A 17927-nucleotide genomic window follows, 5' to 3' on the forward strand; every position below is an offset into this window, starting at 1 on the left:
TTATGAAAATGAGAAGCCGATGAAATAAAATGCAATTATATCTATGTTTACATTTAGAGCGTATAATACCAGTTAACTATTAAGGAAGGGGATGATAATAGAGGCTCCCACTCAGATCCAAAGCTTGAACGATATGGGATCCTCAGAAAATACACAAGACAGCAATACAAAACAAAATAAAACGAACCGATGTCAACTGACATGAACTCAAAACAATTGGGGAGGGAAAAAGAAAGGAAAAAAAAAAACTACAGCACGTACTGTGGACGAGAGCAAGCTGGATTCCATGATGTAAAATTAAACAAATAAAACAGGATGTTAATCACCAGAGTAACAAAAATGAAGAGATCATCAGATAAAAGTGAAATTGGGAGTGCCGTATCAACACATTCTGTTCATAATTGATGCCAACTTTCAAAGCAGTAACATTATCCTGTAAAAAGTTATTTGATTTTAAAGTGAAGAAAGTGTTCAAGGTTTTTAAGAAATGAAAAGGGGACTCTAAAAACACACCTAATCACACTATTCTTCCAAAAAAGTTCAAGATAGACTGCTAAAAGACACACATTTTATAATCCCAAATTATAATATAATGTAGAAGAAGACTTGCTCCTTCAGAAAATGTCACAAAGTCAAGATGGGTTACGTTGACCCATTTCACCTATTTTCAGTCTCCACACAAAATCAATGTGTGCGACTTTTTCTTCGATTTGTGGTGCACGGTCACATATGATACGGTGTGATTTCTTTTGTAATAAAGGTAATTGATCTAAACGTGTTTTATATGAATCTCCCCAGGCGAGAATGTCGTTATTCAAATATGGAAGCATCAAAGATGAATATAATGTAAGCAGGGACGATAAAGGAAAACAAAATTTAAGCTTATTAATCATACAAATATTACTTGAAATAATTTTACATATACCCTCAATATGGAATTTCCATGAAAGCTTATTATCAACTGTTATTCCAAGAAATTTTACATGGGAAACATTTTCGAGTGGAGTACCATCTGAAACAACGTCAACAAGAATGCCTCAGTAGAATTGCTAAAAAGTATGTATTTTGTTATTTGAAGATCAAGAGATATCTTTCTTGCTTTTATCCACTAGGCGACATTTTCTTACTCTGAATTAATTGTTTTTATTGTATTTATTGTATTTACAAGGTTAAGAGGATTATTGTGCGAAATAAAAAAAAATAAAAATTTGAACCATCTGCAAAGAGTAATCTGCAGAGAGAGTAAAAGAAAGAATATTATATATTTTTATATTTCATTACTATTTTTTTTTCTTCAAAATAACCTTGGTCATAGAGGTATGGGTCGCATCTATTACGTATGCAGTTTATAAATTGATCACATACAGTAAACTACAGAAGGACGCGTTAATCATCGCTGTACCCACCAAAGCATGAACTATATATGGGGACGGGCAGTGATTTGTCCAACATAAAAGTGAATCCTCTGACTAATTAGGCTTCTTTTCAAAACTTCAGTTTCCATGCATTGTAATTCATTTTGAAAACTACCGTGTTAGTTGACGCACGGATGGAAGCATGCATGCACATTTGACGGTAAATGGTGGGCTAAATGTGATATCCGTGCAGATAAGCGTAAAGCTAACGAGAGCATGGTAGTATACGATTGCAATGGCAAAATTAGTGGGGGCATGTAATGACATAAACAAGTCTTCCTCAAGAGCAAAAACAAACCAAAAAAACAAACAAACTTGGGCCTAGAGGTAATACATATGCCTGCTAACAAGGTGAATTTAACGAGCAAAATTTTTGAGTCAAGAGGCAAATGTTCTTGTATTTTTTTTAATTACTGGAGTCTCTGGAGATGTGTGGTGGTTTCAGCTGGGGTTTACTGGTTTCTGTGATTTACAGTCATCCAGTAGTTGCTTATTTCAACTTACTTGTCGTTGTACGTGTGGGACTGTGTTTCATTTCAATAAAAAATGAAGCTCTGGCAAACTAATGACCTGAATGTGCCACTATTCTGGATCCCCGTCAAAGTTCGCGCAACATCGACATTTACGGCATTCAAAAAAAAAAAAAAAAAAAAGGGGGGGGGGGTGCTCCTCTTTTGTGGAGCCCCATATTACTTGCAACTCATGTTTTGCATTGTGTACAGTACATACACCAAAAAGGAAGGTTTCAACCACCCAAACTAGCGCTCGTGTCGTCTCTTAGTGCAAGTATCCATAGGCGTACGGATAACACAAGGAGGATGACGTGCAACGTGCACTATCACGTGTTGCGAAATGTCCTGCAGCAAAGTAAGCGCCCTAATTTTTGATTTTTTTTTTTAAATTGAAACTAGTCTCTTTGTTGTTGTTGTTGTTGTTGTACCTTATTTCAGAATTGTTTGGGAATGATTCGGAAACTACTCCTTATAAGAATTATTGCAGGGGAAAAAAAGGAGTAAAAGACCCCCTATTTCAAGAAATTTTCTGGGATTTTTCCCGAGAGCTGAGAACCCAAAATATACAACTTTCCCGAAAATCGCAAACTTGCAAGCTATACCGATGACCATGAGAAGGGGGCGCCCTGGGTCAAGTCAGTATACACTGTCTTGCCAGCCAGTGTCGACTTTGTAGAATATAATGGAATTGATACAAAACACGGCACGATGAAGACGTAAGCGTTTGTGCAATATTACGCTGTACTAATGTAATCAAATAAAGTGTACGTAAAGGGACCTAGTAACAGGCATTCCATTACCCTGTTTCTGATGACGAAAAAAAAATTATACAGATCCATTGTACAATGAATTTCAAGAATATCAATGGTTGATAACGGTGAACCCCTCCCTGTTAGAAGAAGCACCACTTCCAAAATAGAGCTTACATTAGCAAAAAAAAAAGAAAAAAGAAAAAAGAGAATGTTTGATTCCACTTGCCAAATGAGCATAGCATCAAGAAGGCTAAGTACTACCCTAAATAGGTTCAAATTCCGCTCACCATGACCCTCTAACTGATAACCCCGTATTCTTGAAGTCGATTGCAATTATTTCAATATGCTTGCTCATTGACGACTTTGGGTGACAGAAGGAACGGAAATGTTAGACATAGACGAATTTGAATGACTATTGACAAATACCGGGGATCGATCTGATTTTAGTCGAGTGTAAAGCATATTCTTTCCTTATCTCCTTTTGAAATGTAAACATTTTCACATGTAAAAAAAAAAGCAAAACAAAACCTTGCATTACCATTTCAAACTATTTGTGGCTATTGGAACAAGTTGTATCACTCACCACTTTGTCCCAGTGCACCATGAACGCAACTCCTAAGTTCGTATGCTCTGACGAGTTTGGCGATAATGTGTATTCTTTCCGTAGTTTTTCCACTGCCTTAGTCGCCTCCTCAGTATGACATTCGAATGCAACGTCAATGCATAAATCCTGGTTACCTTCATTTATCAAGCCATGAATGATATCGAGGCCAAGCTCCTTTTTTAACGCTGAGGCGAAGTAGAGTAGGTAACGAAACTCCTGAGATCGAGGAAGAAGTTTGTACTTCAGACGGTCATACTTTGGACGATCCTTGGAGAATAGATTCGTAATATATACCCCTGCAGTATATTCCTGGAACAATTTGTGTGGAAACAAAACAGTTGACTCAACAAAAGATGAAGTGTTGGCATGTTGCCGACGCTCTCTACCGATGACTTTTTTTTCTGTTGTCAAAACTCCGACCATGACGCACGTTTGCATGGCATCCCCACACTCTCTGAATTGTTCTTCAGTAAATGAAAAATGTCTGTGCAATAAACCGTTTAGTGCTATCTCACTTACGTCTTGAATTGCCTTACTAGCTTCCCTTACTTTTTCAGATATGTCCTGTTTCTGCAAACTTTCACACGATTTTGATGCGTAGTGTTCTTTCAGAAAAGATATCATTGCTCCAAAAATTTCCGAGAAAGTTTGCATTTTCATCATTTCTCGTCGCCTCTCTTCACTGAATTCCTCCCACATAAGGCAAAGCATCGCGCAGTAAATTGGAAACGGGGCCATGTTCGACCGGATGACATCATTTTCCTCAATAAAGCTGATCAAGTTTTCAGCAACAGCTCCCTTCTTCCTACTATAGAAGTATTTCCTGATATATGTCGATAAGTCCTCTTTCTTAAATCCTTCGACGTTAATAAAGGTGTAATCATCAGCAAGACTCTTGGTCAGTGTGAATTCATGTATACGCCATGGCCTTGAGGTCACAATGACCTTGCAAGACTTATATTGTTCCGATACAAGAATGCGAATGACGTCACTGCTGCTTCCGTGTTTTAGGTTCCCGCTGAACTCGTCAAACCCATCAAACAACAGGAGAACTTTATGTAAATTTTTTGAAATGTAGTCGTCTATCAGGTTTGGTGTTGTTTCATTTGAATCAGAGAGATATCTTTCCACAATACTACCAATACTTTTGTTGACATCAATGACATCTCGAAGAGGAACTAGAATCACCATATCAAGATCCTGGAGAATTTTTCCCTGGCACCAGTCCCAGGCAATCTTCGCACAAAGTGTTGTTTTGCCAGCACCTCCGTCGCCTTTAATTAGAAGGCGCTTTGAAAGATTTGCATTTCCCTCATTGGTCAAAAGGTCCTTGTATGATAATGGCCTTTTCTGATTACTACTTAAGTCGATCAGACTCAGATTGGTATAGATATCATCCAAGTTTAAACGTTCCATAAAGTTAAGGGGATCAACAGTGACCTTGCGTCGCGTCTTACGGTAATACGCCTTCAGATCTTCTTTGCATCGTTTCACTTGCTTCTTTGTCAACGCCGAGTTTACTGATCCTTGAATGCAAACAAAGAGGACAAACAAAGGTAAATCATTTAGCCATGTAGGTTAGTTGAGGTTCATCCATCCTATGCTCTCAATAACTTATAACGACCAAAAACAAAATAATTTCGTGACTTTATATTAAATACAAGAAGAAAATATCGATAACGCGTAATTGATTTGTAAATCACATGCTCTGCAAATATCTTAGGCCAGTTACCGTTTCGCGAAACCACAAAAGTTGATTTGAATTGAAGGCACAGTCACTTTTCTTTTTTATCAAAAAAAAATAACGGAAACGAATATTTTGTTTTTCATGACACTGAGAAAAAAAAAGAATATAAACATAAATATGTTATTGACAAGTTTCTGGTCATTTTTCAAAGTCAAACTTAATCAAAGAAAATATGTTGTACCGATATTTTCATACAAAACGTTGATGACTTTATAAGACACAAAAGAACAAAGAGGATATTAAAAAAAAAATGTTATTTTCAACCCACTCTTTCCCAGATTATGAAGTCCCTACAGACTGTAATAATTAGTAGAATTCATTGTAACCACTTTTGTATGGCACTGGGGATACTTTGTCACTTTTCAAGTGGGTTTGAACTGTGAAATATACATCTAGATCGTAATGCAGCTTAACAAGAAGCTTCAGAACATAATTTATCATACTTTGCAGGAAAAGAGCCTTTAGATATAAAATGTAGAACTCAAGCATAAGAAGGCTTCCTCCAAGTATACTGAGTTAAGGACGATCTAATGTTGTTTGCTAGATAAAATGAATCGAATAAAATGAAATACACTACCACCCTTTCCAAAAATCAAACAAACAGAAACACACACACACAAGCAGAAGTAGTACAACTGTTGTCGATTCGTGCATTCAATGATTGACTTTTTTTATACATTCTGTAGATGATTATGGAATAAACAAATAAAAGAATAGCAATTTATTGTGGTTGTTACCGGAAATTCTAAGGCCAAATTCCTCCCTTCTCTCTTTTTTGATTTTGATTTCAACCAAAAATTAGATCACAAAATAAGAACAAGCGTGTTGAGGTATCTCATACCCATCATCAATCCTTCCACGTCTGATCGCTGTGTTCTGGCTTGTCCCCTACAGCAATTCCAGCTGCATCCTGTGAGAAATAACAACACACACACACACACACACACAAAAAAAAAAAAAAACCGACGAGAGCATCAACAACAATTAATCAAAACCCAATGTGAATGGGCAGGGGGGAATCCAGAAATTCCGTATGGGGGAGGGGGAGCAAAGCAAGGTGCCATTTCATCCGCTGACAAGCAAACAAAAACGGCTTGAGCTCAACTCTCTGGTGTACACTTTAATAAAAACAAATATATATTTATTTATATATAATTACAAAGGGGACGCCCCCCCCCCTTCCTTGATCTTCCACTGATGAGGCAGACGATATGTGTGATAATAATTATATGCCTTCGTTCAATCAAAATCACAATATTCAAGTCGATTGTTGTAGTCACTTACTTGATAGTGTCTGTCGAGCGTTTCAACATTCACCACCGTAATGTTAGCGTAACATGAACAGTTACAGTATATTTCTGTTTAATTTGTTTTCTAATTATAGTTATAAATCTATTTCATTACTATGATGCTACACGTGTATGATACAGAACTGATTGACTAGCGTTATTTGTACTGAAAAGGAGCGATTATCAATATCAAAAGGAAGATGATACAGTACTTACAACCTACTCTTTTCAGTGGGTTTTGAAGGGATCGTAAAGTTTTGGTTGAGACCTAAATCAAGGTTTCTAACATTCTTTTATGAGATAATGAGAAACCTCTAAAGAAATATGAACAAGCATGTAATTCTATGGGGGATTCAACGTTTATTTGATGAAAATTGGTTTTTAAAAGGCTGAATATCCCAAACAGAGCAAGCCTAACTAAAGTGTGGACCAACCTTTTATTAGGATCGCTTTGTTGTACTTTGTTGTACTTTGTTTTTCGACGTCTCAGTTATTCCAAAACTTATCCTGTTCGAATAAACTTTCAGTTCCTCTTAGAATGGTGTGCTCTGTATTATGTTATCAATTTCATTAGTTTTTTTTTTGTTTTGTTTTGTTTTTTTTTTGTTTTGTTTTTTTTTGGGGGGGGCGGGTACCTCGCAAAAAAAGTTAAAACTCCAATTTTCATCTCCACCAATACTACACCATCCCTTTAACCTAACGCAGATCACGTGTTATTCACTTTGATTTTGTCAAATTGGTTACCAAGTCTGTCAATTTCCACACCTTTCCGTGGTAGGTATTCAGGATGATATTTTTGCAGAAAGATTCCAACAAGGAGAAACAGGATGGCTAGAGCGACAGGCACACCGATGGCTAGACCAATGACGAGACCCATATTGCCATGTTTTTCTGAAATTCGAAATAGGTATACATGTTATTTGAAACACCTTTCTTCCATTACTAGAATTTGAAGGCATTAAAATTTCACGTCTTTTATATTGCCAAAGAAGTACTTGATTGTACAGATCCAACCGTCATACGTATTTTGGCATTTTATTCAGAAAAAATCACTATAAAAAGGAGTGAGCTCATTCTTTATCTCACTTTGTGAAAGCAATTTCTATGTATTTGTCTGCAATATTGAAAAAAAAAATACTTCCATGATTGATGGCCTAAACAAATGTTTGCTCAAAATTATGCAATCAGGGGCCCGTTTCATAAACTTGTCATCAGTGACAAGTTGTCATAGATGTGACAAGCTACTGAAATCCTTGCATCTGATTGGCTGAGAGCATATTTGTCATAGAAATGTGGCAGTTGTCACTGATAACAAGTTTTATGAAACGGGCCCAAGATTGATCTTCCCAAAAACAATTTATAATGCAAATGTTTGTTACAAGAGATTTTGAGTACTTTTAAAGTACTCAAAATCATTACTTATGTTATATTCATCGTTAATATTGCCTCATCTTAATTATGGAGTATTAGTTTGGGGCAACACCCATCAGAATTTATTAGACAAAGTGTTCCTTTTACAAAAGAAAGCTCTTCGTGTTATCTGTAATTCCTCTGTATGTTCTCATACAAATATGTTGTTTGCCTCCAACAAGCTCTTAAAAATGACAGATTTGTTTTTGTTCAATTTAGGGCAATTTATGTACAAGTATTGTAATAACTTGCTTCCATCTATTTTTGATTCTATGTTCCTCAAAAATCAGTCATTTCATAAATATCCCACTAGGCGATCTGGTGAATTTCATTTACCTCTTTTAAGAACGATTTTTGCTAAAAACTCACTTATTTATGTAGGCCCAAATTATTGGAATTCTTTGAATCATGAATTAAAAGATGCCCCATCCATATACTCTTTCAAGAGGAGACTGAAGTCTTTTTTATTGCAATCGTATGACCCTACAATACTGAATTAACCTTTTGGCCTTTTTTTTTATACTAACCTGTTTACTTTGTCCCCTACTTGAAGAATTAATGGTATTTTTTCCCCTGGATGTTTGCAATGTTGTCATCTATGCCATTTTTTACCCAAAGAGTCTAGTAGCTGACTCTCCGTGTGCTACTTCGGCTCATATATCCCTCTATTTTCTATTTTCTTGTCTTTCTTCAAGGCGTCAAAATTTCGCTTTCCCCAGTAACTATCTTCTGTTTCTCTCGGCATGCTTCTGCCGAAGATCGCTGTTTATGTTTATGTTTATGTTGTTTCTGTTGTTCTGTTACTGTTTCTGTCTCTTCTTTGCGTTCTTGTCTGCTATTTTGTCTTCAGTTCGTCAGTCTTGTCCATCCCGTTTTGTCCTTTACAACCTTTTCTTTAGTAGTTGTCTTGCTGTCTAGTCTTGCTTTATGTTAGTTCGCGTCTATATAAATGTATTTATTTGTTAATCTAATTTCTAGTGGGCTTCCAGACTTCTTCCACTTTGTTATCTTTTTGTATATACGACGGTTCAATTTATCTTTTCGTTGATGTTCTTCTCCAGAGGGACCCACATACTACAAGCTCTGTCTTTTTAGTGGGTCCCTCCATTTTTCGCATTTAAAACAATGGTATACATGTATTTCGCTTTGATCACTTATGTTTCTTTCTTGCAATACAATGTATGATTACTTTACGTCCTCAATTGTCATACTCTTTTTATTACACTATGTTCTACTTACCTTATTTTCTGTTACTAAATGAAGTGAAACATATGTTTTTGTGAAAAATGAAATAAACTTTGAACTTGAACTTGAAAAAAAAAAAAAGTCATTTTAAGCTATGACTGTTCATCAATACCAAACTCTATATTCATGATCATGATTTCATGACGAAACACAAACAAACTATCGGTAACTTTTCACCCAACCTGATGGAGACAGAACGGTGACTTCAGCTGTCGAAATTCCATTTAGAGGATCACCGGTAGCCACGCATATAAAGGTTTCTTCTGTTCCGTCATGCACAAACATGTAGCCACGCATATAAAGGTTTCTTCTGTTCCGTCATGCACAAACACAGTGATTGCCTCGAACCTCTCGTATGTGTCGTCAGATAGTGTCGTCTGTTGCGAAACTGTCGAGTTAAGTATCTCCCCCGTCTCCTTAGACCATAACATTGAAATGTTAGGCTTGAATTCACTGACGACACACGTTAGGTTAACGGAAGGAGTGTTGGAGGATGTTTGGTATGTGCATAGGCTTTTATTGGATTGGCTCTCAGCGACGCATTCCTCGATAACATGTTTTGAGGCCATCGCTTTTAAAAGAATGAATAGTATTAAAACGGCATGATTTTGTCATCTTACGTGGGAATCTAGAACAAATATTGAAGATACAAAATGTAACAAATGTAGAAACAAAAATGAAGCATATGCATGACAGACCTACGCTTACATAATGTGCATAGTGTATAGCGATCGCCATAGCTGCCCAGCTTTAATTGCCTTCAGTCTCCTCTTCATAATCATATTCTGCTGCACTTAATTAAGTCTTACAAAAGGCGAGAATGGTATTGAGGTTAAAAGGGTGGTGCAGTTTTCGTTGAGATGGGGATTAAGATCTTGATTAGAAATGTGAAAGAATAAAGGGCATACAATTACAATAGGAATTAAAAAGTTCATTTCATGAAAAATCGACCACCGAGCTTTCGCCCGACAGCAAGTGTTGGTTCTAATCCTTATAGCATGCAGCGGGTACTGCTTTGTTATTCAAATTCATGACATTCTTCCGTCGAGAGTAGTGGAGATGACGCCTGTCCGGTGATCAGGAGGTCGTAGGTTCGAATCCTGCTCCAGTATGTACGCCCATGATTTTTTATCATGGCTACTACTAAAACACTGATCAATTCAGTGCTTATTTACGTCGATGTGGGGCAATTTGTCAATCAGTTGCAATGAAAACATCTCGACGGAAGAATTTCATGAATTTGATTAAGAAAACAATGTGTTTCGAATCATTTTTTGCGTATTGAATTTCGTTTCTGTTTTGAGGACTGCATCAGTCATTCATGCCCTCCTTCGTTGGTGGAGAGGACAGAAAAACAAGACAGTAAACATAAAACACATTTGCGTTTTCCCAAAAGAACATCACCTACTTCGCATGAGACGAAAGTTCCATTATTGGTTCATGAAATTTACTCACCAATTACTTCTTTCTCTGACCTGCTCCCTTGCATCTTAATATGCCATAAGAGCGAATTTAGAAACTTTGATTACGAATAGAGAACCACATTAAATCGTGCATCATTGTTTTACACTTAAATCATTTCAAGTCTCATATGTTTAACCGGAATTCTCATAAGTGATTGTCATGGTTGTACAGATAGGCAAGAGTAAGATGGATTTTTTTTTTTTTTTTTGGGGGGGGGGTATCTTTGTTGCAATTTTATCGGCAACTATATTGGATGACGGTTCTCATTTCTGGCTCGAAACTTTCATTCAACTCCTTTCTTTGAAAAATCCACGCCTCTGCAAAGAGTGTTATAATAACAATACATTTCTTACAATCAACCATCAAGAAAGTGGAATTCGTAAAGTCATCGCGATTCGTCAGCACCACGTCGCAATGATAAAGACCCTCATCAGCAACCTCTAAGGTGGTAATGACGAGGCTGAAGTTTTTGTCGATGTCGAACCGTTCCTCCCTGCTCTCAAAGTTTCCACCAAAGAAAGCAGCCTTGACCGTCGGCGGCTGCTGATCTGAGTCACTCTCCTTGGACCAGAACACAGCGAGAGGCTCCTCCTGGATGTCACATCTCAGTCGGATGTCCTCCCCTTTCCATCCCCGAACGTTGGGCTCAGTGCCTATCACTGAGGCTGGACGATTAAAATGTGAGTAAAGAAGACTCGGGTTGTCGTAAATAAATGACAATAAACAGATGAATAAATACGTTGTCATACACAAATATGCTGGAAAAGTACGGAATGAAAGATTCAAATAGAATCACATAATGGTGAATATAAGAATATCTTTATAAAAGATGAGCAATCCTGAATCTGAAATGAAAAGCTTTGTCGCATGGTTTATTAAAAAGCCAGTCTTTCTTTACTTTTAGTAAATCGTTTACCTACTATAGGGCGTCAACCTTGCATTTCTTTTTCATTTCGATATCATTATCGTCGGTCGCATGATAAAAAAAAAGCTTGCTTACAGCTTATCATCATGAGAGTAGAATTCGAGAAACTCTCAAAGTTCCTCAGCGTAACATCACAATGGTAGAGACCCGTATCTGCCACCTTCAAGTCAGTGATGACAAGGCTAAAGTTCTTGTCGATGTGGAACCGGTCATCCTTCCTCTCAGCCTTTCTATCGAAGAATGTAGCCTTTGTCTTCCACTCTTGCTGATCTGTGATGTCCTCCTTAACCCAGACCACAGAGAGAGGCTCATCCTGGATTTCACATCGTAGTCGAATATCTTCCCCTTCCCGCCCGTGAACGTAGGGGGCCGTGTCTAGGAAGCACAAGGTCATTACACATATTATGCTAACACCTAAATTACACAAAAAGTACTCTTTGAAGGCATGATACATGGACGTCAAAGTGCGATAAAGCCGTTTTGAGAAGCGGATAGATTTGATTACAAAATATTATATATCATAAGATTTCATAACATCATAAATAGGCTACATGTATAATATTTGCATAAATGACGAACAATTTTTCATTTAAAGGTTATTTATGAACACCGATGAGCAACGTCTTACATGAACGCTCCATTAATGTAAGTTCCTCCAAAGTTCTGCCGTTGCCAGTATAATAGCTTGTAATCTGAGCGAAATGGCGATGGCAGGTAATTGCAATCACTTGACGCGGAGATTCTGCTTCATCCCCGTAATAAGGAACAGCATATCGACTGCTAATCTTAAACCTTTTCTCTCTCCTCTTGTCTACTTTCACAGGTCATGATATAAACGTTCAACAGCCAGCTGATAGCTGCAAACGGGTGAAGAGACTTAAAAGTTACCCCTGTTTTTACCAAGGGTGGTCACAACATATATATATATATATATATATATATATATATATATATATATATTGTGTATATAATATAAAATGCAACTGATCATCTTAAATCTTTTCCAGTGAAAAGTACACGCGGTTTATAAAAACGGTGTTATTAGCCGCAATCACATTTAGAAGTCTCCTAATTACCCACTAACCAGTCTTAATGTTACTAAAACAAATTTCGATAGTTTCATGAAATATCACAATGAGTGAGTGTGAATGATACATTTAACAATTTGTTTCACAAATTCATATACAAGATAAAACTTTTTAAATATAGGTATATGCGCCTGATACTGTTTTTCTGATGTTGGGTGTGTGCTTGTTTTGTTTGCCTTGTTTTGTTCGTTATTTTTGTTGTAGAAAACATCTGCTACTGGCGCTGAAAATGAATTATATTCTTGGTAAAAATTCGCCGCGGACGAATACCAGTACCAGTACAGCGATGTCTTGCATGTTGCTTCCCTAATGTATTGTATTACCGAGAAACTTCCCTCACGTTGTCCTTACTGAAATAATTAATTTCCTTTGAAAAAAAAATGCAAAGTCAGACAACTAAATTCCGCCGCCTTAGGAAAAGGGAAAACATACATCGATTCAAAATAGATTCACTGTTTTGTTCTTGTCATTTGGAATTCACTAATTCCAATTAAAGCGATGCGCCTTATGCTTTTCGAAAGTGAAGTGAATGGGTCCTAAAAGCTATTAAAACACGGGAGAGAGAGCTTCGACTTCCCAGAATGGTTGGATGCTATACTAAATGTAGTGTTCAAATTAAAAGACAAACCCGAGTTCATAAAATGTAGAAAATCATGACATTTTATGCAATATGGCTATTCATGTTGAAGGTTTCTAAAAGGGTGTGTACTCATAAGCGATATGCACCTTTTCAAATGCTCATTTTCGCAATGCGTCCCTATAAAAATGGACTTCATGCAATATTCAAATTACTCTTCTCCTGTACCATACAGAATGCAGACCAACGTATTTTGGTTATTTTCCCTCTTTTTTATGCACCTCAGGTAACCTTTACCTGACACGATTACAAGTTCACAGAAGTAACACTTACCAGCAAAATCACAGAACACAGCAGCGGTCAATGTTAGGAGCAGAACGAGATCGTATATTCTATCCCAGCTTCTATCCATTATACGTAGTCTACAATACAGACATTTTACACCGTAAAGTGAGTACAAGTTTTGATTCCAACGTCCTGCAAGCCTGTCCAATAATCACAACGCTCACATTTCCAAAAAAGGGGGAAAAATCAAGCATATCCCATGCAGGAACCATGCAGAGAAAAAAGGGATTCCTTCGGAAAGGATAGTGTAAGAAAGGAAATTACCCGCTCTACAGCTTGTGTGCTATTAGTTTGTTCACGTCTCTGTGTCTCGAACATGACTTAATACGTGGCATGGCACGTACTGTTAACATCTTGATATGTATGATATTGATGGAAACATAGTTCACATTTTAATGAGGTTTACGTGTGTATTGATAGTGTTTGATAATGATCTCAAGTGATGCGCAGCACGACAAAGTAGATAAATGCTTCAATGTTGTTTACCTTGTTCTCGACCAAAGGCCAATTCTAAATGTAACTTGCGTTATGGAGATGATGTGTGCAGTTTAACACAATACGTAATAAAGTATCTAATATAACTTTATTATTGCGATAAAGTGATAACACTTAAACCCTTCACTAATTCCGCGCACTATTTAATGCAAACTCAGATTCACACACGTACATCTTATTGGTATATGCATGTTCCACCTGAAATTAAATGACGCTTTACAACATCATCCATGTCACCTGTGTCAGTGAATATTGAATTGACACCCTTTTGGGGATAAAAGGATATCAAATGTTTGTATTAACACGTGATTGAAGCTTCTATAGAGTCTCAATTAACGTAACAATAATTTCAGTGAACAGCATTTCCTGATGAAATAATAAGCATCAATTCGCTATAAACATCAAACTTTATGTCATCGTTATGAATTCGTTCAATGCCAAGATGGTACCGTTATACCATATCAGTGTGATATTGTGTAATACGTAATGTCGGTTTTTCATTAAAAAAAAATAACTGAAATGTTATATGATCATATGTCCTTTGTCCTCATTTGCAATCTACTATACTGTTATCTTTGGGATACAGACTCACCAAGATTAGGAAAACAAATCAATCAGTGAAAACAGTAAAGCTTTCATGATTTTAGCCTTTTTTCAATAGTTTGAATCATGATTATCATGTGAGCAAAAATTAATACATAATCTATCTTTAAAATGATTCAAGTGAGATGAGGTAAAATCTTACAGGAGTATAAAGAAAAGAATTGCTTGTAATGGTGTGTGTATGAGTGTGTGTGTGTGTGTGTGTGTGTGTATACCAAAACGCCAACGAAACATTCCAAAGTCTACCAAACACAAACACAAAAGTCACGTACAAAATCGTTTTTCCTGATTTATCATGCTGTCTCATATATGTTTCCCATTTATTTTGTAAATCATTCACACTGTGTAAACAACCGGGTATCAACGAGGTGTGCTCTGTGTTTCATTTGCCTAAACGCAAACAGTGCTGTTGTCGCATAGCATTAATTTCACTATAATCATAATTGGTCTAAACTTTGGAACAATCAGCTCCTAGATTCTTCGTCACATTTTTGCAGCATAACATGTTACATATACTTATTCAACTTGCTTGAATCATTTGTATTTGTATTTTTGTTGTTTTATTGCTACTCTGTTTCTGTGTACCATGTTTTTGTTTTTGTTTCAGTTAATGTCCTGCATCAAATGGACATGACCGTCGAAAGGTAGACCTGTTAGCTATACAGTTAGCCATCATCATAGTAAGCTGTCCCCTCCAATTCCCAACTCGTTTGCATTCGTAGTCAAGAAAAGGCGTTCACGTTCAAACGATTTTTTGTCAACTCTTTATATACTTACATGGTTCATTGTCGATTTTTAAGCGTTCAATTTCATTTCATGTTGGTTAGTTTCATTATGTTGAAGGCTTGTTATCGAAATTTTCGGATTAAGGAATCATCGGAATAACAAACCTTCGCAAAAACAAACATTGTTATTGTAATATTCGGATTGACAGACCTTGCGAAAACGAATTATATTTAATTTTCGATTAAAGGACCCTTTGGAATAACAAATTGTAATCATCATTCCTATTGAAATCTACTTTATTTTTGATATGTCACGCTTAACGTTCTTGCATTTATAACTTTGTAAGAAAGCTATACGAGTTTACAGCAAGTCTATAAGGTTAATGATTAATTGTATATTATGTATAGATAAAGAAAGGACTTTGAAATTGAAATTTGGTGATAACATGTATTGCTGTGTTATGCCAAAGTGTGTACTCTGTGACTTGCACAATGTTTCAGGAGACATAATCAGTCACGTCTCATTAGAGTGCACTTCAGAACCTTTGTTCTCTACAGCTATGTTCTCAATAGAAATTTCAAAATTGTATTTGGCTTCACGCAAACACATGCAGGGCAGTTTTCTGGAGCAGGAGGACTTCAATTTATGATGATATTGACTTGTACTCGTAGATGCAAAATGTTTTGTCGATTAGATTTACATTTCTTATATTTACTGAACAGTTACAATAAAACAGTTTCTACAGAATGAACCTGTTAACGTTCTGTCTAACTATGGTATCATAAATTTGAAAAATAAGGATGGGCAAAGTTTAATAGAACATTATTTACTAATTAAATTAATTACTAATTTAATTAACTCAGGAGCCTGGCGAGAAAGAAAATGCGAAATCTTCCTGAGCATGATGATGAAAAGTTGTGGTTTTGTATATCTGTGCTCGATTTTTTCTACGCTGTTATTTTAATGTTAATCTTTACTTCAGCCATGACTGGTGGGTTTCAGTATATTTTCATGTCTAACTGTATTTGATTTATCAATTGGCATAGCAAAAAATGTAGGGATATTTTATAAATTGCGATTTCTGTCAAGAAAGGTGTTGCTTCTTCTTTATAATACTCTCGTATTACCTCATCTAAACTGCTGTGCAATAGCTTAGGCAAACTCAGGTGTGACCAATGCCAGGAGATTGTTTTTATTGCAGAAAAAGCTGGTCCGTATTACTCATCACTGTGATTTTCTTGCCCATACATCGCCTATATTATTTTTTTCATCTGAAGATTTTAAAATCTAATGATATATATTATCATCAAAGTGCAATTTTCTATGTACTTTTGCTTTAGGAAGATGCTTCCAAAATGTTTGATGAACTATTTTCAAATGAGTGATAATAGAAGATATGATACGAGAATCAAAGATAGATTTACATTGCCGTATGCCAGAACTATGCCATCATATAATTTTATATTTTTTAATGGACCCAAAATTTGGAATGCTATTCCGGTCGAAATAAGACAGAGTTCATCGCTGAATGTGTGTAAAAGAACATTAAGATTGCATGTTTTAAATCAGTATGCCGAAATGGTGTGATAAACATTTTTTTCTTGTAAAATATGTCATTGTGTGTGTGTGCGCGCGCGCGTATGTATGTGTGTATTAACTCATAAACAAATGTATTCATTTAATGTTTTAATATTTTAAGAATGAAATAGTATGGGGACAGGACTTTTATATAAGGCATAGCCTTTCTGTCTGTCTCCGAACACTTTCAAATGTATTGTATTTTCGTACTGATGCTTATTGTGATCATTCTTTTCTTGTTATTATGGTGTTGTTAATTTTCTGTATTCTCCCGTTTGTTTGTTTTTTTACTGAAAATGCTGAATAAATCTGAATCTGAATCGGAAAAAAAGCGATAAATCAGACTCATTGAATAGCATATTGGACCATTATTTCTAGAAGTCCCCTCCCCCCCTTACGGACAACAATACTTACAGTGCTTTATAACCGAATAGGTTTAAACTGAACCGCCAAGAGATACCTTAGTACAGTGTGAACAGGTGTTATTAAAGTGCATAGAAACAGAAGACCGATAAGAACTATTACTTAGTGTATCCGTAGTATCTTCCTTATTTCTCTCCTTTTGGGGAATTCATTTTTTCCAACTGAAAAGATGGCTGGATAGTCCATATTCAGCTGCTCTGGCTGGTCCTGCATTGTCTACCTGTGAGTGCTTGGGTGGACCTCTTTAACGAGTTATGCATCCTGCTCTTTACATTGTATAAAATAAAGAGTGATCGTTCAGTGCATACGTTGTGACGATCCCACACAAGGGACGTGTATTTATCAGAGGTACTGACTATTTAACATCTTCTAGAGAGAACGGCTTGACAACACGCAACATTGCGCGGTAAAAGTGGGATTCGAACCTGAGCCCCAACTCGAGTCCTTTGATTCAAAGGCATGCAGAAACTCTACCTACTGAGCCTCCCCGCCGCCCATGTGACGATAAGAGGTGGCGCCCTCTTCCGAAAATTGTCAACAAGTCTGTACATGTTTAATATGCATCTGTTATATCTTTTTCCCAAGACGTGACGTATAAAATTATATTCGTAGCACCTAACTCAACTTGTGTCAGAAAGAAACGCCCTTAATGCAGAAATCCAACTTGAGAGCAGAGGAGCCACCAGTAAACTAAAGACCTTCCAACACTTTCAGATTCATCCCCTACAA

General features: G+C 36.4%; 1 protein-coding gene across 1 annotated transcript in view; it reads right to left on the bottom strand.

Moving 5' to 3' along the window:
• The window catches only part of LOC140241086 (uncharacterized), a 79064-nt gene extending 61368 nt beyond the window's left edge, over window positions 1–17696 (bottom strand). Inside the window, exons 1-8 of the mRNA XM_072320852.1 lie at window positions 17677–17696; window positions 13362–13513; window positions 10792–11103; window positions 9260–9545; window positions 9157–9212; window positions 7085–7210; window positions 5872–5940; window positions 3263–4809 (exon numbers count right to left, since the gene is read on the bottom strand). Of these exons, the coding sequence (XP_072176953.1) occupies window positions 3263–4809; window positions 5872–5940; window positions 7085–7210; window positions 9157–9212; window positions 9260–9545; window positions 10792–11103; window positions 13362–13513; window positions 17677–17696 (2568 nt within the window). The remainder of the gene's footprint in view (window positions 1–3262; window positions 4810–5871; window positions 5941–7084; window positions 7211–9156; window positions 9213–9259; window positions 9546–10791; window positions 11104–13361; window positions 13514–17676) is intronic.
• Between the last annotated feature and the right edge of the window lie 231 nt (window positions 17697–17927).

Source organism: Diadema setosum, chromosome 17 (genome assembly GCF_964275005.1).
Source record: "Diadema setosum chromosome 17, eeDiaSeto1, whole genome shotgun sequence".
Classification (NCBI taxonomy): Eukaryota; Metazoa; Echinodermata; class Echinoidea; order Diadematoida; family Diadematidae; genus Diadema; species Diadema setosum.